We start from the raw sequence: 25153 nt of genomic DNA, 5'->3' as shown, positions 1-25153 counted from the left end.
AACTGCACAGAGTTTGCATTCAAATATTACGGCCATAATTCTGAAAAGCAAAAATGGAAAACGTCAAGAAACAAATGAACGAAATCATATGGTTGGTTTCAATTATTTGGCAAGTCATACATTATCCAACTCACATCGGAGGTAGTGAACAAAATAACATGATTATAAACGTTCTTTATGAAATCTAGACAATAAGCAACAGTTGTAAACCCTGGAATCATCCAAATCGTGTTAAATCATATTGGTTAATACGTAAGAATAAAAAAAATAATTCGTTTATAAAACATAGACACGAATACTTTGACAATCACATATAGCTATTATTTATTATATTATGTATTGAGAGTATTGGAAACCTTCAGGGGAAGGACTCGGGTGCTAACTAATCGGTAAGTGGAAGAAAAAAAGTATTATTCCTAGAGTTTGACGATTTTTTACGTAAAAATGACGATCTGTGGTAACGTAGTAAACGCAAAGTAGTACAGTATTTCACTGAAATATTCGATAAAAAGTAATTTAATGAGAAAAACACAGAATTTTGAAAGAAATTGTGTAATTTGGAGAAGTCATCGGCAGACACCAACTAGATTTATCCAAAATTATATCATTACGTCATATTTGATATTTTTCACGTCTAACATCCATCAAGTATTTTGCACAATTCTGAATTGATTTTGGCCTTTTTTTGAAAGTTATCAGCTTAGTACGGAATATTCCAAAACTTTACGAAATCCTTATAGGAAAGAACAGGCCAATTCTAGGCGAATTGAAATAGAAATGAAAACTCAGGTTATTTCTCGATCTTAAAGGATTAATGCGATTAAAAGCTGATAAAAATATGAATATCACATTTTCTATTCTTTTGCAAAATCACTAAGCCAAATTCTAAGAGTAACTAGAATTCTCAGAAAAGACATCAGATTTCAAAGTTCAATGTAATATTCCCATCTTCGTTGATCTTGTATAATGGTTATAGATATTTTCGAGCCCAATGCAAGAATATGGTGGCGTGTCCAGTAAGTCTGGGGAGTACCGCGACGGGGGCCCCGAGGGGGTGCGAGACAGGGGCATGCTGCACCAGGCCGACTCCTACCAGCCCCAACACCAATATGCCGTGATGTCGCAGAAGAACTATGGTGAGAACTAACACTTGAACTCTTCTTTATACTATCCTGTTGGAACACACCTTAAGATATGAACGATTTCGTTTTGTTTCCCATTGGATTTCCTACTTAATGCAGTGAACTAGCAGCATAATATAGTAGTTTTATTGAAGTTCTCACTAAGGAAGACCTTTCTTTAAATCAGGGTGCTCCAGCAAGGATCTGTCGGAGCAGAACATGGCGACATACTGCCGCGTCGCCACAGGCATCTACGAAGCGACCGCCTCCAGCCAACAGTACCAAAACCCAAGGTATTAATGTCCAGTACACATCGGCTCATCAGCCTAAAATAAATATTGAGTATCGCTATCATTTTCAGATATAACAATCCATCGGCCCCAACCTTTAGTTCACCGCCTAATTCCCCTCTCGTTGGCCTAGTTTTTGATCCATCTTCACCCAACTACAGTGGCCCTGGGATGATAGGAGACCGCGGCGTGAACTCGGACAGACGGTCCCAGAGCTCGTGGTCCATCTCTAACCAAGAACCGATCGGCACTGGCGCCAAGAAGAAAATAGTCAAAAGTCAAGACAAACGCAACGCCTACAGCGCTGACCCTCGATATCATGAGAGATACAAGGACAACGTCGACTCCGACCGACAGAGGAAGGAACGAAACTTGACCTCTGAGTCTACTTCGAGTCTTGATTTCTTCGTCGAAGGAGAAAGAATGGTGTCGGAACTTTGCAACATACCCGATTCCCGGGCTGATTCTAATAATCAAAAACAAAACCTAAATCAGAAACCAATCAATCAGGAAGATGACAAAAATAAACCTTCGGTGTCATCAGACGTATTGCTCACTGTACTAGATAAGATTGTTATTCATGATCAGATTCCCAATCAAATCGTTCAACTGGCTGTGGAGGCTTGCACCGACGCCGAGAACATTGCGATCGCTCACCACAACAGGCCTTGCTTTAAGAATATACACTCAATTTGCGCTAAAACTAGATCCAATGTTCAGAAACCGGACAGCGCTGTTGCTAACTTACATTCTCAAGGCATACCTTGGGTTATTAAGAATTTTATTTTCTCTTTTGTAAGAATTTTAGACGGTTGGAAAGGTGTCAAGGAATTGCTCAGCGAAAAACATGATACGTTTTCCAGAATCGAGAATAAGTACTACAGCCCCAATATAAGAGAATGTTTCGTGCAATGGCAGGCTGTCACTAAGGAGATGTTGACACATATTTACAAAACGTTCAAGTGTCTCGACCACGGATTTACTATGGAACAGAAAAGTTTCACTCACAACTATTACGCCACTAACTCTACCGCGTCTAGAAATCAAAATCAGAATAAGTTTCAACCGTCGAAGCCGCACGCTAGCACTCCGAGACCAGTGAACGCTTCTCCGCAGCCATTTAACGCAGTTCAGCCTCCGTGGGTACAGAATCAATCGCAAGCGGCCGCTCAAGGTTTCAATGAAGGTCCATGGCCTGCTCGATCAGGGGTCGCCTACAAGAAGTACCCCGTAGTGCCACCGCCGAACTCGCACAATTTCTATCCGCTGAATGATCAAAGTGATATGGACAGTTATCAGAAAGTGCCGTACAAATGTGATCCATGTAGTGTGCGCGAGGCAAAACCACGACAATCTTGGACCATTACTAATGTGCCGGATTTTCGGGCCTTGGAAGGTATGTGCCATGCGGACCAGCGAGAATTGTACACTCAACTGAAACATAAGATGGACGCAGAACTCGGCAAAGCTCCCGGACAACCTCTCATAGGAAATATGCCTTGTGACTTACTGCAGCGAAGGGACATGGAACTGAAAGCTAAAATGATACCGTTGAGTCACGTGGAGAAGACGCTGATACCGAGCATGGCGACTGCTAACGAGATGCGAGGATGTTATGTTCAGAAGAATAACAGTTGTGGCGATACTAAGGAAGAGACTGATTTTTTTGCGGCGTGGGGTCAGATGGTACAAAAAGAACCTAATGATTTTATAACTCATCACACTCACAACATTCAAATTCCATCAAATGTTGTGACGATTTCTAACAATATTTCTGGCCCCGTGCAATTCATTGATCCCGAAAATGATGAGTTTCATGAAATGTCTAAAGTGTATATGAAGCCTGGGAGTTACAAAGTGCCCATAAAGCCTGCCGATCCTATTTCACCGTTCATTCAGAGCACTTCTCAGGACGTAGTGTTTGATAACGCTGTAGGTGACGACATTGCTCTTAAGATGAAGGTTCCGTTCCCGCCTGTGACGTTAGCGCCGCAGCCTAAATATAATCTAGAATCGTGGCCGTGCTTGATGTCCAGGCGTAATGATGATATCTTTAGTGAAGATCAAAAAATGATGCCGAGACATGGTATGCCCTGTTTAGATATAAGAGCGGCAGAGTCCCTGGATCTTCTAAGCTCCATGACATCAGACCGCGCCTGGGAAGCTGCTAAGCAGTCTGCTCCAAAGTTGATGGATTTTATCCACGAAGGTTCAAAGTCTGACACGGCACGATTGTATGACGCCTTAGGTCTGAGCGTAACTGATGAATTTTCTGAAGATTTGAAGCAAGTTAAACTTTGTATGGATCAGAACGACGCCTGGTCCTCCGGCCTCACCAACCACTTCATGTCGAAGGATCTTACAAGTGTATGGAATCAACAGAGCTCAGGCAAAAATGATTATTTACTGAATAAGAATCAAGATCAGTCGATGTTCATTGAAGATACAGCGAAGTTGCTTGATTCTGAAACTAGATCACTTGAGGCGGACGATCCATTAGAAATGCCTGAAAATAGAACTGAAGAAGAGAAGAAAGATACTCGCTGTCCTAATTTCGATCAATCTGGTAATTACGTGCGTGACGATAGTCAGAAGAAGTCTGGTGGTAAAGCTAAGGTAGCGGTCTCTGGAATGTGGTACCACCCTAAGAAGAAGAAGCCATTGCCGGGAAACACTGTTAAGAAGTTTGAAGTTATCATTTCTAATCTCTCTCAAATCAATGAAGCTGCTTTCATTCAGCATGATATGGATATAAAAGTGGTACGTACTTTATATTTTGTTTATCGTAAATCATTTCTAAATAGACTGTGTTATGTAAACTTGTCATAATTCACAGGCTCCCAGATTTTACGAGGTGGTGAAATATCCGATGTGCCTTCATGATATATCTACTAAACTGAAAAATTCTTCCTATACCGAGTATGATCAAGTGGTGCAAGATTTTAGACGTATTTTCAACAATGTTCGACTTTATCTTAAGGTAATCTTCTAAATCAATTCATTTAGTAGCTCAGTATCATAACGCTTGGTACTAAATATATGTTTACATTTTAGAGCTATCCAGATTCAACAATGAAAAAGAACGTTAACAAAATTTCTAATGAATTCGAGAAAATGTTGAACGAGGAGTTTCAAAACAAATGGGAAACTAAAGGCAAGTCTCAGGATGTCAACGATGGCCAAGATAACTCTAACAAGAAGAGTGAAAAGGACGCCGATATGACGAAGACTGAAACAAAAAACGAGGATAATAAGAAAAGTGATTCCAAGACTAGTGGAGATGATAAAAAATGAAAAACACCTGCTAAATATTCACATGTTTCGGTAAGGCTCTGTTAGAAATCTTTGAGGAGACTCATTTCACCACTTAAATTTTTCGAGTATTTGTTTTTTGTTTAAACATTTTTTTATTTATATATTTATTTGCTTCAATGACAATGTCGTCCAATAGTAGTCGTCTATTTGCGTAAATCTGCAACACTGGAACTGGTCGACTTCATAAATGAATAGGTTTAAATAAGCAACCTCTAGTCAAATAGAAAATTATTTTTTAAACAAATGTCAGTGACGTTATCAGAACTTATAATAAATAAGATTATCAATTTAATGTGTAAGTGCTTGCCAGTTTTTCGAATGGACTTTATTAGCTTCCGAGCGACGCGACGGAGCAGACTATGTTTCGTTCTATGATGTTTCTCTCTCGTCTTGTTTCCTTGCACGATTAGTTTGTAATTTTGTCTTGTATACTTCGATTTTCTTATTTGTTGCAATTGTTCATTGTATTGTAATAATCCGTATTGATTTTATGTGCAGAAAAACAAATTTATGTTTTGATGCGACGTCAGTTGTAATTTAGTTTGTTTGTCCCACTCGCACCGTGTACAAGATGCAGTACATGCAACATGCCTCAACATGGTAACTCAGAGTAACACATGTCACCAGCAGCTGCAGCCCACTGTCGAATAGATATTAGTTCTTTTTTATATCTCTATCTGTGATGTATGTTTAGGTAAAAGTTGATAATTTGAATCGTTTTTCACGCTTAATAACTAGTTGTACGATTCTCTTGAAACGTGTAAATATAAAGGAGTAGATGTGTAAAAAATTGAACTTAAAAGTATTAAGTTACCTTGGAAACCCTGCGCCATGATACTACTTAATTGTACATTAGTTTTTTTACAAAAATAAACATAAAATTGTTTGAGGAACGTGTCGATCGGAGCTGTGAGAGACGTGAGGCCGTGTCGGTACTGACCTGATGTGTTTACGAGAGCTAGCGAGCCACAAGTTTCTCACAGGTCTGGTTGTGATTAAAAACTCAGTACCGTCTTTATATTTATGTACGTGCAACATTATTTTTTATCTAATTTGTTCATTTGGTGTTCCACATTGGTATTTAAATATTTTTTTAAATAATTTTTGAGTCCATTTTACCTGCCATAGAAATAAGTGAATTGCTTACGACGTCAATATTAGATACAGTTTCGGCACGAGGTGAGCTCGACGGTTATTGATCAAATTCTAAATTAGACGACGTTCGAGTTAATTTTAAGTATTCATTAAGTTGTGATTTTATTATTTAACTTATTTATCTAAAATTATGGCAAGGAACTCCTATGATAATAAAAAGAGTTATTTTTTATGTGCTTGTTTAATATTTACACTGCCCTTACCCCATAGTAGACACGCTCAATTTGATCCAATGGTTTTGGAACACAGCTCAAACATATACTTATGTATATGTACATGTTTGAGCGACATCTCGACATCATCAAGTGAATAGTGGTAAAAGTTCGAAATAAAAGAATTGTTCGGACTTTTACCACTGAAAGTTGGTAAATCTTAGGTTTTACCGGAAAATCTTAGGATTTACCACAGTTCGGGCTTTTACAGTAACATATGCATTGTTTTTTTTATACACGGAAAATGAAGATGAACAATGGGTCTTTGCGATAACGAGTCATACAAGCATTTCACAATTTTTTATTCCCATTACTCATGGCCTTTTCGAGTGATTCAATTGAAAATTTACATAGAATTAAATTGACAAATCTTAAGTTGTAATCTTGTGACAATTGAAGTGAATCATTTGAGAAAGTAATTTCTTTGAAGAGGTCCACACATAAGAGGTCCAAATTCTATTGTGCATTGTGTACCTATATTTTTATCTTTATAGGCCACTAGAGGCCTGCCTCGGCTTAAAAACTTATTTTACACAGGAATCTTTGTACACAGAAACACATCCTTCCTCTTGAAAGACTATCTATAAAATAAAGTTATTTTAAGTACCTACTAGAGGTCAATATCTGGGGTTTAAGAAGACTATTTACAGCAGTATTCAGGGCTTGCGGAATTATGGAACTTATTTATTTTTATGTGTTGCTACGCTTATACAAATAAATAATGTATCATACAAAATTTTTTCTTACAAACTGTCATAGATAAAGTTCTAGATCTCTATACGGCAATTTCGAATATGTAACTAGTCAACTCAATTTGGTGAAAATTTAGTGATTTGTAAAATATATTTATCATAGTTTCGGAAGTGACTAAACTTTTCGCGGAAAAAGAGTTCTCAGTATAGATTTGTATTGACAAACAATCATCTATTGTTCACGACCGGTCATAGGTGCTCTTTAGTTTTTTTTCATTACTCATACAAGACTACAAAATCAGGGACTTGAAGATAGATTCTTTTCTTCTTTTCGGGTCATTGACCCATAGTTGAGTATACATTTCCCCATTCCACATAAAATCATACCTTTTTTCAATGGCGGTAGGCAGAAAAACAGAGAATTAAGGTACATAAGGTATATAAAGAAATTAAACTTAGGCATTACTTAGGTACTTAATAATTTGATGAAAATACGTTAAAGTTACGTTAAGCAGTCATGACGTACAGGGCAGAACAGCCCAAATAACCAATATTACTCTTTCAGCACCAACTGTTTCAGCCCTTTGTTTCCTGTAACTTAAAATATAATTCTTCAAATTTATATTTATGCCGCTAATTGAAATTTACAGAAACGCTTTTATTATAAAAATACTGGCGTAGCGACGACACAGGTATTGTGATCAAAATTAAGTTTAGGCTTCATATCTTATTTCCGTTAGAAATAATTTAAACTTCAACAATATGAATGAAAATACAATCACTAACGCCGTTTGTACACATAATACAAAATTGCTAACGGGTGTTAAAAAGCCCGAGACCACGGTACATGTTATAGTCATCACTTAGCTTTGAGGGTGAATATCGTAGCTGTGCAAGTTTTTAAATTCTTCGTTAACCAAGTAAATTAGCCGTTTTGACCGCATAGTTACAATAATTTTGATAGATGTCATTTTCCGCACCTAAATTTCCTGTGGTAGAGGGAGGGAAACTTCGTGACGCACAGGAACGGTCTGCGTCTTCATGCGTCATTTACTTGCCGCCTAAAATATGCATCAGCAAATACCCCGGGTCATACTATAGTATATAATGTGAAGAACAATATTAGGTAATTGTACAGTCTGTTCGGAAACCGAATGAGTAAAGACAGTGTTTTGACAAAAAAAATAGTAAAAGTACATATTATATTCAAGGAATATTAAATTTGAACTTGATTTTTTATTACTTACGTGTTTTTCTGTAGACGGTTTTCTTTAAAGATATTTTTGGGAAATTATTGAGTGCAGTTTGGATTTTACAAAGAAAAGTAAGTTTCATTTCTTTAACTTTATTCGATTAGGTGCCAGTAAAAAATAAGGTAGCATTTCAGCGATGTAAAGGCATTGTTTTTAAAGCAGTATGTAACATTTTATTAAACTGCTAAACTGACTCTATTTGAAATATCTGATAAAAAGATAGCTTATACTATTAGAGGATAAATTAATTTCATATCAGCTATCATTTTTTGCAAATTAGTGCTTCTTAGGTTAATTTAGCGCGCTCAATCAGACAACTGTCACAGCTATTTATAAAATAATAATTTACTATCCTTTATATTTTTTACTAGTACTTAATACTGTTAATCTAGCATATCATTATTCTATCAACATTATAGAGATAGTCGCACATTAAAACGCAGTAAGATTACACGGACGGTAAACAAATCACTTTCAATATCAACTTAGCAAATAAGGTAAGTAGGTAGGTAGGTGCTCCTATTGGCATTACGCACAATAGGGCAGAAACTAAAAAAAAAGCAATCATTCAATTACCTCCTCCTTTTTTTAAGTCGCTAAACTGCAAACTTACTAAAGGCACTATTTCACCGCTTCCGATTAAGTGGAAGGAAGGTGGAATTTTGGCAGCTGTTATTATATGAGGTCGCGGAAAAAGTCTTTTCACTTATAGTATGTATGAACTTGTAATAAAATATTTTCTCTTCACAAAAAAGCTCGATATTTGGGTACCTCACGAGCTCACTAAAATAACCTAATGTACCGTGTACTCATTTGTGATTCTTGAAGCCAAAGAGATTTTATTACAAGTTCATACATGCTATTATGCGAAAAGACTTTTTCCCCGACCTAATACATTTGCGCGACTGGCGAAACGTGAATATATTTCATACACCTTTGAAGATAACAGGTGGGATATTATATTTGTATGTTTATCTTGCAGATACCTTATCTGACACTTATTCAAAAGCTGTGAAAATTAGCCCTAATCTTCTACCAGTAGCAACTGTTTAACTCCGTGGCGCAGTGGTTAAGGTCGCCACGTCGCTACCATTGCGTCGGCAGGTCGTGGGCTCGATTCCTACACTGAACAATCTTGTGCGATCCACAAATAGTTGCCTCGGGTCTAATTGTATTTGTGTCCGTTGTTTGTATGTTTGCAAAAGTCAACACAAGAACAATTCTTAGAGTTGTCTTTTTTAAGAAAGATAGTTAGACACGCAATAATTACACAATTACATTTCTTAATTAGAAAATTCTAGAACACTACCCTGTATTACCTAATGAGGTCAATGAACTGAGTAGGAAGTAGCTCGTACCCAGGACACGCACTGTTGACTGTTCGATATCATTGCATATTAGACGTTAATGACTATTTGACCGGAAGAAAACCTCGTACAAAACATTACAGTCTTAGAATCTAGACTTTGTCCAGGTTAAACTTAGATGATTATACGTTAAAACCTTCCTTGTCGCAGTTTATCTATTGGTGAAAACTGAATGAAAATCTGTTCAGTAAATTTTGAGGTTAACACGAACAGACAGACAGACGCTGCGGGCAATTTTCATGTAGAATAGTAATGATATTAATTATTCAGGAGCTATATTGGGAGTTGTATTTAGGAGTTCAAGGGTTGGAGCTGTATTTAGGAGTAATTTTAAAATTCGTTTCATGATTAATACACCTCGGGATTCTGAATCCCACATTCATTCAATCCAAACCTTCGGAATCTTCAAATCCTGGTGAATAGACGTGCGGGATCCCGATTACGAATCGCCAAACAGTTTATTTGAAAAAACATTCAGTTGTAAGTACTCTTGTTATTTTTGCTGGAAGTAGGTATAGTTTTCCATTAGATACTTAATTCGATAATCTTACTATTATAAAGAACTGTTTATGAATAATGTCCCTCCTGTTTATGAATATAATCAATGTCAAACAATATTATGCAACAATTTAACCATGGCCAATAGTGAGGCTTGTCACCATGGTGTTATAGAGATCGTAACGGTATCCACTGCGCCTGAGACGAATAACAATCTGTCGCGAATTGTTCCAACACAACACTATGTATTATTTATATTTTAATCGAGTATTTACTTAGCTGTGGCACCGTTATGGGATTTTACAATGAAACCGAACAAATACCAGTCGAATTCACGCACTAAGGTTCCCGTTTACTATAAAAAATTGCAAAAATAATCACGTTTGTTACATGAGATTTAAATACATGTAATACAGACTGGCAATGCCCAATGGGTTAAATTTATTAATACAGACATATATAATATCATGCCTGTTATACTCTGAGGTCTAGGCAGGGGTGAAATACACCCAAGTTTCGCTGTTTCTTTTTACCCCATTACTGTCCCACTGCAGGGCAGGGGTCTCCTCTCAAACAAGGGGGAGGGGTTAGGACTTGAGTCCACCACGCTAGCCAAGTGCGGGTTGGGGACTTTGCATGCCCTCAATAAATGTATTAAACAAATTTTTGGCATGCAAGCTTTCCTCACGATGTTTTCCTTCCCCGTTAGAGCAAGTGATAAATATTTCTAATACACACATAACTTCGAAAAACCATCGGTGTGTTGTTCGAACCTGCGATCACTTGCGGGGGAGATGCCAACTTAAACCACTCGGCTATCCCTGCCCTATAATGTTAGTCACATGCAATGACACTTGACTACTTTGCCTGAATCGGGAATCACAGCCGTGAATTTTGTTATATGTTTTTATCATTTATTGTTAAAACGGCAACGGAAATACATTATCTGTGAAAATTACAACTGTCTAGGCGCTACCACTTTACATTAAATATTCAGAGAGGCGGACAGTATGGTAGTAACTATAGTAAGGTTCCGTTTTTAAGCCTTGGGTACGGTACCATAAAAAATAGGAACTTAACACGTTAAATTGAGACCATAATGTTCGACCGTTCTTTTTTCTGTTCCAGTTCCTAATCAAATAAGGCATGAAATTAATACATTTTGTAAAAACTTATCACCTTATTGCTCAATTAATCAACTGTTAATTATCTAGTTTAATATTAATTATTAGTTAAACAGTAGTTAACGTCACACGCGAGCAGATTTATGTGTTACATCCTCAAACGATAAACATTTGTTTTACAGTTATCAATCATGTGTGATGTTTTTATTAGGTCAGTGAATGGTTTTTCCGGTGAAAAGCGAATAAATCCGGGTGGAAATGTTATACTAGCTGACCTGCGCGATTACGTTTGTATATTAGCTTTCATCCCCTATAAAGCTTAAGGGCTGCTACACACAGTGCCGGCGGTATAACCATCGGCATGACCTATGAGGGTGCCGGCGGGTTACTCGGCTTACCGGCGTGTTCCTAACATTCAAGCGATCGATACAAACATTTGACAGCCCTGCTAGGCATGTGTCTAGCAGCCATAAGGGTTGGTTTTTCTAGAAGTAGCAGTAGCAGAGACTTAAATTCTTCATGTTACATTTTATCAGGTCTGTGGTTTAGCTGTGTAACAGACATACATATATATAGACTTTCGCATTTTTTTAAATTAGTGTAGCCAATGGGTTCTGGCACTGGGATAATACTGCCCCCTAGTAGGCTCTAGATTTTATCCTTAGGGCGATAAATAAAAATGGTATTATGTTGTAAAGAGAGACGCTAAGATTGTTTTTTCTTTGCTAAGGCTGTTACCATAAAACCATAAAAGGTCAAAAACCTTTGGTATAGAATATGAAGTGTTGTGGTTACTTATTTCATACCTAAAAAGGATTTCTCTAAATATATAAATAGTCTACAATTAATGCCACATTTTCCGCCTCGGTTTACTATGAGTAATGTAGGTACCCAAAAGTAAACCAAATAATTTTGAAATATGAGTAATTCAGGTCATAGACCTTATATCGTAACCGCAGAGTCCGACCTAAAATAGGTATTTAAATAGACTTTTATTGTATGTCACTTTATGGTGATTAATACATAGGTTAGTACCTTTAGGTTATGTATATATGTCATGCAAAAAGTTAAAATCTGTTTGTTTGTAGGTAAGCCCGTGGATGGATATTTGCGAAATTTTGTTTGGAGTTAGTTAAGGAATCTAGGTCAAGAATCAGCTATTTTTTGTTTGAAAATTTGGCCCTTAATGGCTTAAATTGGGACTGAAAGTTAGAACAAAAATATATTATATTTTTTTACTTACCTATATGAAGTTATAGTACTAAGCGAACGAAGACACGATAAACTGCTAGTATAGTTTAACAATATAGGTCTGTAAATAAATCCCCGTACGTCATTCGCCATTTTCCACAGATTATGGACAAATGACAATTTCGCGCCAACTCGTCCTACGGCTACGCCATTTTAGGAGAAAGTAAAAGCAAATCTATTTGATTCGAAAGAGCGTTAAAAATTGTCGGTATTTTCCTCCGCTTAAACGCAGTCGGCTTCAAGCGCTCTATTATTTAAAATAATTTAGTATTTTAATTATAAATTATTTTCGTGACGCGAAAATATTGTCGTATTTTTGGCGCGAAGTTAAAAAAACTTTTGTTGTCTGTGGAGTGTCAGTTGCTTTTTTAATTAAAAGTGATGTGCGTTTGTTTGTGATTTGTTTTTAATAATGTGTGTCGTTTAGTGATTATGTAAGATTTATTGCAAACGTAAGTACTTAGAATGATATTGAATTGACACGTGAAATCTACATACTTTAACCGCAAATTAAATAGTTGTTCATATGTAGCATCTATTAAAATTACATTTAGTGTTTTTATTTTATTGCAAAACTACTTTTTACCGCGTTTTTGACAGTTAAATGAATAAAGAATTTGGTAAAATATTGAAAGTAATTTGATAATGGAAAATTGGGCCATAATAATTGAAAATTATTAAGTATGTATATTTTAAAAGCAATCATATTTTTTGTCGCTTGCCTAGCACTTGCTTAGCACAATCGTACTAGCAAGTAGATAAAATTATTTATCCGTTCTTTTTTTATATTGTTAGAAATAAACGCTATAAAACGTTATAAAATGTTTTATCTTTTGCCTATTCCTTTAACGATATCTTATGATTCTATAGGTATGAATGAAAGGGACTTCCCTTTTGATAAGCAATAAAAATTATATATCCGGTTAAACATAAATCTTATAATAATTTCATTTTACAATATGAGATACAGTTTTTTCTATTTGAGACAAAATGTTTTAACATTAGTCTGTATTATGATCTGTCACCTTGCTAGAGGTAAATTACATCTAAATCGGCTCAGTCGTTTTGCGAATGAAAGTGAAACAGACAGACAGTTACTTTCGCTTTTATAATATCGTTAAGGATTAGTATGTATTAGGCAGCAATACGAGGAATAATTTATTGAAATACATAGTTGCACGAGTGTATGTAAATCTATTATTGAATGGTGAGATGAGGTTTGATTCCCGTGTCGTAAAATTTTATAGTAACTTAGTGTTCGATTATTATGTGATATGCATTTACGAGTATTTGATACCTTATAATATTTTCTACATTATTAAATATCATATAGTAAAATTGTCTGTAAAGCAATAGTGATAAAGATACGAACAAAACAAAATTAAACTAGAATCGCCTTTTTTTCAAAATCAGCTTTATCCTAGTTACCTCACTTAAGGCAAGGGCAGCAGTATCTGATCTATCTCTATAGTAAATATTATCAAAATTGGTTTACCAGTTTAGCTGTGAAAGTGGCCCAGACGAACATACAGACAGACTCTGGCATTCATAATATAAGTAACAATTGATTTCTCTTTAAAATTAAAGTAAAAAATAATAAATTCGATTTAACTGAAATGTTGATACCAATCGATAAACTTCTATTTTTAGACAACTTACTTTTTAAATAACAATAGATATTAATATGGCCGAATGTACGCCGAACACAATTTTTTACATTCATTTCTTATTATAGAAATCTCTATTCAATATATAAAAACTCGCCAGCTATATTTTTAACAATGGCAACACTTTCTTCGCTTATAGTAACCCTAAATCGAAATGAAATCTTTTTGATTGAGTTAATAGACAAAAATAAACGTTTTTAATCTTATAATATATCGATTTAATAATTTAATGAGTTTTCTTTGAACATTATTTAAAGCTAAAAATATAGTTGTATTTTTAGGTAATTTTTCTATTACTGACCGTACAATAAATTCGGTACTTATCCTAGAACGGTCAGTTATCCGATAGGTAGCTACTAGTAATTATTTGATCTAAGTGTCTGTATGATTTGCGCGCCGATTGTATTTTATGGGTTTGAATAAAACAGTATACCGTAGCAAGGAACGCAATTGAAAAAGCAAAAGACTTAGTAAAGGAATACGGGTGATGGCGAAATACGCCGAAAGGGCTTTAAATCTGTAATATTTAAGCGTAGACTTGCATGTTGTAGATAGCAAGGCTTGTAAGTTGTTTGAGCCAGGTCACTATCACAATAATTCAGTCGTACATACTTATACGAAGACAACAAGGACTTAACTTTATTATCAGTTATAGACCTTTAGACAATAAAGCTAATAAATATCAGCAACTGGAAAAATTACAACGAATGGTAATTGGTAACGAATCAAATGCGACATCACTTGCTTACACTACCGCCCGAACCATAGAATATAATATCTAAGATTATACATACACGCATTAAGATTTTAGCATCATAATCAAAGGTCCTACATTTATAATTTATATTTCAGCTGCTCTATCTAAACATTACCCAGTGTATTATACACACGGTCCCGGCACCAAGCTCGTAGCTTGTATCGCAGTGAAGACATAAGAACTCCTATTCTAGAAACTGAGCTCAATCAATATAATTATTTAAAACTCATCTATTACTGAAAACTGATGAACAGCGCACAACCGAAACTACAAAACGTAGAATGTTGAAATTTGATATAAAGATTCCTTTGGAAATGTAAAAGAGCATTAAGATGAGATTTTCGTCGAAAATTCCGCCCGAAGGTGGTGTAATACCACGCATGTAAAGCTAGTACTCTCAATAAAAAACTTTATTTCCACGAAATATATATATTTATAACGACGTAGTTATCTTTGATAATATAACCATTCATAAACGATGACGATATCTGAATATCAAGAGCTATACCCGATTAGATTGATATCTAAAACGGATAAGCATTCATTGTCATGTTTACAAGCCTTACAAGCGAAATAATTTAATCTTAGTTGTAAATTATAATCTATATTATATGCTGGGGATATACAACGAATTTGTAATGATTTTTTAGGTATTTTTATACCTAGAAGTACCTAATGAATAAAAATAAAAATAGATCATAAGAAGACATATACTTTTTGATACGTAGTATTGCTTCTACTCGTGGCTTAGTTAACAACAGCCGTGCGGATCAATCTCTAAGGTTGTTCCGTGGATGGGTTGACGATCTTATGCATATAGAGTTCCTCCTTGTTTCGGAAGGCATGTTAAATTGTGGGTCCCGGCTGTCATTTCCTAAGATCTTTGAGTGTCTTTGACACCCGTTAACAGTATTCAGAAGCTTAAAAGTCTTACAACCAGTCTTACCGAAGGGTATCATATTACCCAGGTAACTAGGTTGTGGAGATCAGATAGGCAGTCGCTCCATGTAAAACACTGGTATTCAGCTGCATCCGGTGAGACTGGAAGCCAACTCCAACATAGTCGGAAAAAGGGCTAGGCTGAGTATTGCTTCTGTGGTCAGAGCTGTATTGTGTCACTTGTTATGTCTTAAGGAGTAGGCAGGGACGTTTCATTGTTTGCATTTTACTACAATGTAACGTACCCAGTATATTTCGGGCTATTATTCTAATTACTTAGGTCTTTTGAGCCACGAACGAAAGTGCACTAATTCTATCTGACGCCACCTTAATCATCTGCAATAGATGTATACAGGCCAATGATGATGATGACTATTCAAAACTTTCCAAGAGGAATTGTAATGACCTAGACAGAGAATCGAATACCGTACCTAACGATCAGCAATCGCATACACTACCGACTGCGCCATAGAGGCAGTCCAGTAAACTAATACTTTAAAATATGTGTTTTCGTTCTTTCTTTATATCAATTACTATTTGGTTGAACACGTTGCGTTATATAGCAATAAATTATATCAATAAAAATAGTTTTTCGCGGAAATTATTTAGGTATAGTTTGTGTATGATTCATTGTGTTCCGGTGATATTTGCTTGCGTAATATCCTGTTTAAAAAAATAAATGAATCCAAACAAAAATTCTCAAGTTATAAATGATTAAACATTTATAGCCTCTGTAGCGTGGTCGCCACGCCGATACCACTGTGTTGGGAGGTCGTAGGTTCGATTCCCACACGGGACAATTATTTGTGCGATCCACAAATTATTGCTTCGGGTCTGGTTGAGCTTTGTGTCCGTTGTTTATATGTTTGTAAAAGTCCCAGCGACACAAGAGCAATTCTTAGAGCGGGAGTTGTCTTTTTAAAAAAGAAAAGAAAAGAAAAAAATACTGACTGCCGAATACGCGGTTTCGGGTTGGATTCCCGGTCGGGTAAAGTACTATTGGTCTTTTCTAATTTGTATTAGAACTAGCTGAGCCGGGCTACTTCGTACCGTTTTCTTAATTTTCCCATCTGTAAGAACCAACTTACTTCAAGGGATAATATAAAAAAAATAGTGAAATAGGTTGAGCCGTTCTTGAGGTTAGTGCTTGGCAACATATTTGGCTATTAATTTTTATTTATAAGAAGAAGATTATATAATATATTAGGTCGGGGGAAAAGTCTTTTCGCATTACAGTATGTATGAACTTGTAATAAAATATTTTCTCTACACAAAAAAGCTCGATATTTGGGTACCTCACGAGCTCACTGAAAGAAACCTAATGAACCGTGTACTCATTTGTGATTATTGAAGCCAAAGAGATTTTATTTCAAGTTCATACATACTGTATATAATGCGACTTTTTCCCCGACCTAATATTATGTACCTATGTATAATCTAAAGGCATTCCAAACGTCACTGAAAATCTTTATTTCTCTGTTTTGTTTCCGTTATCATTGACAAAGGTTAGTAAGATGTGTTTATTTGTTTTGTCGTGAATGACGTGAATCTAGGCTAAGGTTAAGGTATTTTCTAAGATTTAGTTTATAAAGGAATTTCCTATTTACTTCCTCTCCTTCCGTTCTGTTTTGTAAATAAACTAATATTTTTGTATACATTTATTAGGTACTAAGCATATGTAACGGAAAACTTGGTGATGAGATATTACCTTGCATGCTTGTGAGTTTATTTAAACAGTCCTTAAATGGATGCAAAGTCTCCAACCCGCAATTAGCCAGCGTAGTAAACTTAGTTTAAACCTTCCCTAATTCTGGGAGGAGACCATTGCCCAGCAGTGGGATAAGAATTTATAAGTCACGATAAGCCATCGGCTGCGCTCGGCTGTGTACCCTACTACTAGCCGCGAAGGTCCCGGGTACGATTCCCAGCTCGGACAAAATGCTATAGGTCTTTTTCTAACTAAGATTACTCGCAATAGGAATCCGGAGTTTAGTAACGTGCCCGGTATGAGTCAATAGGCTCGAACCCCATTACATTGGACTAACATTGTTAATGGCGAAACGCGACTGTATTTTATACATCTCTGCCTACACCTGCACGTATGTTTAGCTATAGATCTTTCTAGATCAAAGCCCTACAACCGAAGTATGACCTGTACCTACTACTATTACTGAGAAAGTGATACTTATAACACGCTCATTGCAACAATAATTGTTTATAACGCAGTAAAAATGCAATATTATCTACAAATAAAACTATACAATCAAGACGTCACTGCGTCTACGTGTCATTGTAAAATACCTACTGATTGTCAATGACATTAGTTAGTTAGAAATGAAGTTCCTTGACCTTAGCTTTAAACCTTAAGCTGCTGTGACAACTGCCTCGGAGACCTGAACCGGTCTTCTGCATACGTTCTAGTATTTGTTCTGAGCCTGGTTGTCAATTTATCTATATAAGTATGTATTTAGAAATATACAGGGTGTCCCAAAACTCAACGATAATCCGAGACAGGATGAAAGGCCAAGTCATACCGGTTCTAGGAAAAATAAATAAAAAATTCCATATCACTTAGTTCAGCAATAATAGACACTTTTCAAAAAAGTTGAAATTCCACACCCTTGGTCGCATTTTCAAGTCCTGTGATTACCAATGTCACAATTTTGCTGTGTTTTTTTGAATTTCGTGATCTTCATTAAATATGCTATTAATCGTAAAACAAATTAATGCACAAAACATTGTTAATTTAATAAAAAAAGTAAAGTTTTAGTGAGTCATGGTTCACAAAAATATCGTTAGTTAACTTTGACGCTTCATATTGAAAAAAAAATGTACCACACTACCCTTGGCAAGTTATTTCAAAAGTTGGCGCATTTAATCAAGATTTCAAAATGGTGCAACACTTGCCACTTTTCTTGCCATTAAAAATGTTATTGTTATTTGAACGACGAGTATCCTCGAAACTGGATCGTACGCAGTGGTACAATTGTATGGCCTCCTCGTTCCCCCAATCTAAATCCAGTAGATATTTTTTACTGGGAATGCAAAAAATAAAAAGTCTATTCGAAATCAATACAAAATCTATCAGAACTTCGCCAGAAAATTGACACAGCGTCAGAGGAAATAAATGCAAGGAATTTTGCTTGACTGGTGGAAAGGTCTTTTGTAAGGCGTTGCAGAGCCTGTATTCGTGCCAAAGGAAAACAATTCAGAATTACTTTAGTTTAAGGAGAATAATTGAATAAGAACGATGGTTCGTTCATTCTTTTTTTATTATTATTATTACCTATTATGTTTATTACATTAAATATTGGTTATGGACTGACTCAATTACCTCTTTCCTAAAAATAATTGCTTTCCTCTGGCACGAATACAGGCTCTGCAACGGCGTACAAAAGATCTTTTTACCAGTCAAGCAAAATTCCTTACATTCATTTCTTCTGACGCTGTGTCAATTTTCTGGCGAAGTTCTGATAGATTTTGTATTGATTTCGAATAGACTTTTTATTTTTTGCATTCCCAGTAAAAAATATCTACTGGATTTAGATTGGGGGAACGAGGAGGCCATACAATTGTACCACTGCGTACGATCCAGTTTCGAGGATACTCGTCGTTCAAATAACAATAACATTTTTAATGGCAAGAAAAGTGGCAAGTGTTGCACCATTTTGAAATCTTGATTAAATGCGCCAACTTTTGAAATAACTTGCCAAGGGTAGTGTGGTACATTTTTTTTTCAATATGAAGCGTCAAAGTTAACTAACGATATTTTTGTGAACCATGACTCACTAAAACTTTACTTTTTTTATTAAATTAACAATGTTTTGTGCATTCATTTGTTTTACGATTAATAGCATATTTAATGAAGATCACGAAATTCAAAAAAACACAGCAAAATTGTGACATTGGTAATCACAGGACTTGAAAATGCGACCAAGGTTGTGGAATTTCAACTTTTTTGAAAAGTGTCTATTATTGCTGAACTAAGTGATATGGAATTTTTTTTTTATTTTTCCTAGAACCGGTATGACTTGGCCTTTCATCCTGTCTCGGATTATCGTTGAGTTTTGGGACACCCTGTATATGTATGTTTATCAGTTATTTGGTTACCGTAGTACAAGCTCTGCTTAGTTTGGAATCAAATGACCGTGTGTGAGTTGTCCAATGATATTTATTATTAAATTATTATTTGTTTATTTACATACGAGCTGCTCAGGGATCCGACAACTCACGCACTAAGAATTTAGGATACGACTAGATACTATACGCCTGACCTTTCTGAAAAACCTCATCGAGATGATCTGTATATGTTTTTTAAGGCGTCCTCTACCGGCGTTTCCGTTTACCGTAGGTATTTTCCAAAGGCTTTTTTCAAAATTGAAACACAATACGTCAACTTTACTTACTAGTAATCCTCTATTTACTAGAGTATTCTTCATATGGTCATTGCTCCACATTAATATATTTACAATTACTCTTTATGTTTTAGATAAAAAGCCCAAAGTTCCTTACCCGTCCTGATTTATTTATCAAAATCAATACTAAATCAATAGAGTCACAATAGATGAATACGGATTTGAATCGGATTATGTTTTACAATACGGATAAATGTTATCTTTACAGCTGTTATTAACACTTCAAAGAGCCGGTAAATATTTTTATTTAACACTGGGTATATGATAAACGTCCAGATTTGGTCGCCGAAATTTTCCTTTAAACTGCTGGTCATCAGGTTTCAAGTTCGATTTCAGAGTTAGCCAAAGTATAATAATTGGTATTTTCTAAGTTATATTAGAATGTTTCTCAATAGAAGCCAGGATTTTTGTAACGTATCCAGTAAGTAGGATTTTACATTGGACTGGCGTAGTGGACATGGGCGAAACGTAGGTATATTTCATACATCTCTGCCTGCCCTTTGGGATACAACTGCGTGATATTATGTCTGTGTATTAAATTATTTGATTCAGTTTACTAAGTTCAATTAGAATACAAATAACGCAAACAATAGAAGGATAAAATTATTATCAACAAAAGATATTAACTCTATTTTACTCATAACCATTTATTAGCTTTTGACTGACCCCTGAAGCAATTTGTTTGAGATTTTCATGCATGTACAAACAAACTTACAAATACAATGTATATAGATAATTTATTTATTCCTGTATACACTAGAACACGTTATCAGTCACTGATAAGGTTTGGTGACTGTACATCAAGTATATAATAGTAGAAATATTGAGAAAGAATCAGTTTGTGAATAGTTCAGTTTCATTTTGGAATAAAACACGTAAAAGTACACGAATTCAATAAAAATTCAGGTAATTTTTAAAACTTATTTTACTCTAGCAACAGTTTTTAGAAAGATACAAAATCCCTAAGTCGAATTTGCCAACTAGATTCAAGGCCTAACCCCTCTCTCATTTCAGGAGACGGCCAAGGTTTCGTCTGAAGCATTCGGTTTTTGTACCGGGATATTTGAATTCTTAATTTTTGACGTATATAAATAATTTAATTAGTATTAACAAATAAAGTATAGTAAAAATCAATTATTATAAAAAAATCGTATTTTAAACTTTGAAAAACTACAATAAATGTTTTTTTTTATGCAAGCAAAATCAGATGGTTGTTTCAAAAGAAGCTAATGTCCTCTAAAATTGAACTCAAAACGTGATCAAATCGAGTCTTTACTCTAAATTACCGTCAATTTCCAACATTGTTTGTTTCATGTCGCTTATAAACCGTAACAGTCGGATCATCTGCATCAAATCGATTGTCTTAACTATTATTCTTAAAGAATTGGAATAATTAACTTTTTGGTGTATTATTGTTGAAACAATAAACAAATTCTACGGTTATTCATATTTTGTTACTAGTTTTTTAACGCGGCTTTACTCGCACATCCCCTTTTTACCCTATTAGGGCCTGCGCGTGCAAGAGACAAATCGTGGCGTACTTTATTGTCCTTCATAATTATTATACATCGCTCACTTTTTTATAATGCACACAAGGTACCTCATTTTGTCCATATTATTCATGATTCATTGATTTTATCGATAGTCAAAAGTCCCTCGTCTACCCAGGCCTTTAGTATATTAGTTTTAAAAAAATAGTAGCCTGTATCCTGGGTGTTAAATTATATCCATACAACGTTTCAACAAAATCCGATCAGCAGTCAAGCCGTAAAGGCGTATCAGACAAACAGACTTTCGCATTTATTATGTTAGTATAGATAGATAGCTTATTTATTCGTTATTTTCTGATTAAAACACTTATTGTACGTCCAGTTGTCTTGATAACAGTAAATAGTTGCCACTTATATACTTAAGACAAGTTATTTTCGCGAACGCGGTTTTTTCCCTAATAGTGCAGTTTTTTTTAAGTTATTTGATTTTTTTTGAAAGGTAAGAGAATATCTAACCCGGATCATTTAAACAGTTCTTTAAGCAGTTCCCTGAAAAGTTAGATTTAAAAGAGATTACACCACGAATTGCGAAAATTTTGAAACCACGTACGCTCTTTATAATTGTAACCAGCAATCAGTATCTTAATATGACTTGTGTAACTTTTTTAACGCTTATTAGTACTCCTCTTGCATTATTGTTGAGGTTCCTGCGTTATAATTAAACAAATCCCTTGCAAATACTCCGTTACAATAGCATAAAATACTGCGCATTGGCAAGCTTCAATAAAACTAGCTGGGAGACTTGGTATCATCAAACAAGCTGGAGCTGGTTTTACCCTCAGTTTTTGAGTAAATTTAGCGGTAGTTTATCTATTCACGTACCGCAGATGAGGCTTTTTTTATAACAGTTTAATGGCTATTGAATATATCTATTCAATAGCCATTAAACTGTTATAAAAAAAGCCTAAACTACCGCTAAATGTACTCAGAAACCGGGGGTTATTTATACTGGCCGGAAGGATATAAAAATTATCTTGGAGTATTCCTTACCTGTTTCCTCAGATGGCTTGGAGTACGGTGTTAACCCTGGCATGCGTGGTGGCGTACGTGCAAGCCCACGGCCGCCTCATGGACCCGCCCAACAGAGGCTCTCTGTGGCGCTTCGACCACAAGTACGCGAAGTCACCGGCTAACTATGACGACGATGGCATGAACTGCGGCGGCTTTTACCATCAGTGGTCTGTTAATGGTGGCAAGTAAGTAGCGAGAATTCGTATTTTGTTTGAAAGAAAAAGGCTAGCTCTGTTCCTTTTTTACAGAAACGTGGGGATTCCATTTATAACCTCTCACTAAGTAAAGACCGCGAAAACTCGTCTACATTTTGTATTAAAGTTAGTTTGAACGCCCTAACCTCGCCTTACGTTAAAATATGTGGTGTTAAAGCTAGCTGTTTGTAAACCTGGATAATGGATGTACATAACTTTTGATCAATTACTATTGAATTTGAATCTTTAATCCATTTAATTATAGATGATAGAAAATACAATTAAAAGATATTTAACAACATTTTGGTATCATAATCTAAATTACATAACTACAATAACCTATGATTCTTAGATGCGGTATTTGCGGCGACCCGTACGACCAGGCGCGACCACGGCAACACGAACTAGGAGGCAAATATGGTCTAGGATACATCGTAGCAGACTACGAGGCTGGCCAGCTCATATCCACCAACGTGTACCTCAGTGCCTCTCACCTCGGCTTCTGGGAACTACGCATCTGTCCAGAACCAGAAGACCAGACACAAGAGTGCTTTGACAACGGCTACCTCCTCGAACTCGAAGAAGGTGGCACAAAATACTACCCCAAAAGAGGCGATGGTTCCTACAATGTCAATTACTGGCTTCCATCTGGGTTTACCTGCGACCACTGCGTTTTACAATGGCAGTATACAGCTGGGAATAACTGGGGAGTCTGTTCTAACGGTACCCAAGGTCTTGGCTGTGGAAACCAGGAACAGTTCTACACATGCTCTGATATTGCTATCAGCAAAGGTGGTAGCGATAATGACATTGATGAAGGACATGATACGACGGAATCTCCTAATACGGAAGCTACTGATGCCCCTCTCGAAGTGTCTTCGCCCTTGTTTGATCATCTGACTCAAGGTTTCTTGGACTTGAACCCAATAGGTGAGGACCTTGAAGACATTAAGGTTATGGCGTCAAATGACTTAGATTTGGATTAAACGATGCTTTGGAATAAATGCTAGCTTGCACACGCTTATCATGACAAAAAAAAAATATCCTAAGGTCGCATTTTCAGTAGCAAATAACTTTATTTGAAGAATAACATACAGCAAATCACGCCTCCTTTCTATAAGGCAGAGACAAAAGAACGAATTACTCGTATAAGTTATCTGCCTATGAGAAAATCGACTTATTATTACGAAAAACTAAATTAGAAAGACATAAAGCTAGCATTTATCTCAAAGTATTTTCCCAATAAACGATGGTGCAATAATAATGGTACAAGAGGCTACAAATATTTCAACAAATTTGGACATCCTACCGACTAGTCATATTTATATTGTTCTTGTAAATAACAAAAAATAAAAAGTATCGAATTGTGTTGACTAATTACCAAAGTATTTGAGGTATTGTTAATAAAATGCATTTAAAGTTAGTGATGTTTTAATCTACCTGTAATAATAAGTTGATAACAAAGTAAAAAGTTTCACCTAAATATTATTTTGTTACCCGACGTGTTAAAAAGGAGGAGGCTCTCAATTCTTACTTTATTCTGACATTTTAAGATAGTAAGGTCTCAACTTATACCCAACTTTATTAGAATACCGACTTAATCAAATTAGTTAGTAAAGGACCCCAGAAAACGTAATAATTTTTCCTGAACCTTGCTATATAAATGGAGCGCTGATTGCAAAATGTTGAAGCCAGGTAAAGACTGGCACTACTACTCTCTAGATAACTTGAGTAATAAAACATAATATGTAATCCAAAATATTAACTTGCTCAATTCATTTGGTAAATTACAATAATGCCTTTGCTGTAACTTCTATCTATGAACAAAGTCAAAGAATGATAATTATCATCTCAATTGAAGTAAAAGAGAATATAAACCGAATCTGTTACATGTCCGACATTGTTATCTTTAACGCCGGCTCTTCACGTTGGCCCCAATATAGGTCCCAACGCTATTCGTCCGTGTGGATCTAGAAAATGGCATTGGTCCCAACGTTGGGGCGTTAGTAGTTGGCCGTCTCGTGTCGGTTTGATCAAAGGAATCTGCGCAAACGCTCGCGATCTGACGGGACAGATCTAATTTATTAGCCAACGCGTGTACCCCTCACCGAGTTTACAGTCCAACGTTGGTACGAGCGTTGGGGCCAACGTGTGGAGCCGGCGTAAGACTACTACAGTAGGCTTGTAGTCTGTATACGTGTCTATATTTTTGGCTAAATAAGATATTTCTAGACCTTCAATAAACTTACAACTCTAGCTCCAATCCAATTGAGTATTTGTCGGACACAATCTCTTATCAATATTAAGCATTCCACAAAATAATATATTACGGCTACCTAAGT

At 35.8% G+C, this 25153-nt stretch overlaps 2 protein-coding genes across 5 annotated transcripts; both read left to right on the top strand.

Moving 5' to 3' along the window:
• The first annotated feature begins 114 nt into the window (after nt 1-114).
• Nucleotides 115-6053, top strand: mtsh (mitoshell). 3 transcript variants are annotated; one of them, XM_076124560.1, is made up of 6 exons: nt 115-389; nt 977-1136; nt 1309-1414; nt 1573-4171; nt 4248-4391; nt 4466-6053. In XM_076124560.1, the coding sequence occupies exons 2-6, from the start codon at nt 992-994 to the stop codon at nt 4703-4705; spliced, it is 3234 nt and encodes a 1077-aa protein (XP_075980675.1). In that variant the 5' UTR covers nt 115-389; nt 977-991; the 3' UTR covers nt 4706-6053. The 3 variants fall into 3 exon arrangements, with proteins under 3 accessions (XP_075980675.1, XP_075980674.1, XP_075980673.1); XM_076124559.1 differs by having other exon boundaries at nt 1513-4171; XM_076124558.1 differs by having other exon boundaries at nt 1483-4171.
• A 6652-nt stretch (nt 6054-12705) lies between these two features.
• On the top strand, nt 12706-24234 carry LOC142979580 (uncharacterized). 2 transcript variants are annotated; one of them, XM_076124590.1, is made up of 3 exons: nt 12706-12730; nt 22609-22802; nt 23164-24234. In XM_076124590.1, exons 2-3 carry the CDS (start codon nt 22609-22611, stop codon nt 23795-23797), a joined length of 828 nt encoding a protein of 275 aa, XP_075980705.1. In that variant the 5' UTR covers nt 12706-12730; the 3' UTR covers nt 23798-24234. The 2 variants fall into 2 exon arrangements, with proteins under 2 accessions (XP_075980705.1, XP_075980704.1); XM_076124589.1 differs by lacking the exon at nt 12706-12730 and adding an exon at nt 20885-20962.
• Nucleotides 24235-25153: the final 919 nt, after the last annotated feature.

Source organism: Anticarsia gemmatalis, chromosome 16 (assembly GCF_050436995.1).
Source record: "Anticarsia gemmatalis isolate Benzon Research Colony breed Stoneville strain chromosome 16, ilAntGemm2 primary, whole genome shotgun sequence".
NCBI classification, from domain to species: domain Eukaryota; kingdom Metazoa; phylum Arthropoda; class Insecta; order Lepidoptera; family Erebidae; genus Anticarsia; species Anticarsia gemmatalis.
Note: the sequence above shows the minus strand (reverse complement) of the source record. Positions and strands in the feature narration are given on the sequence as shown.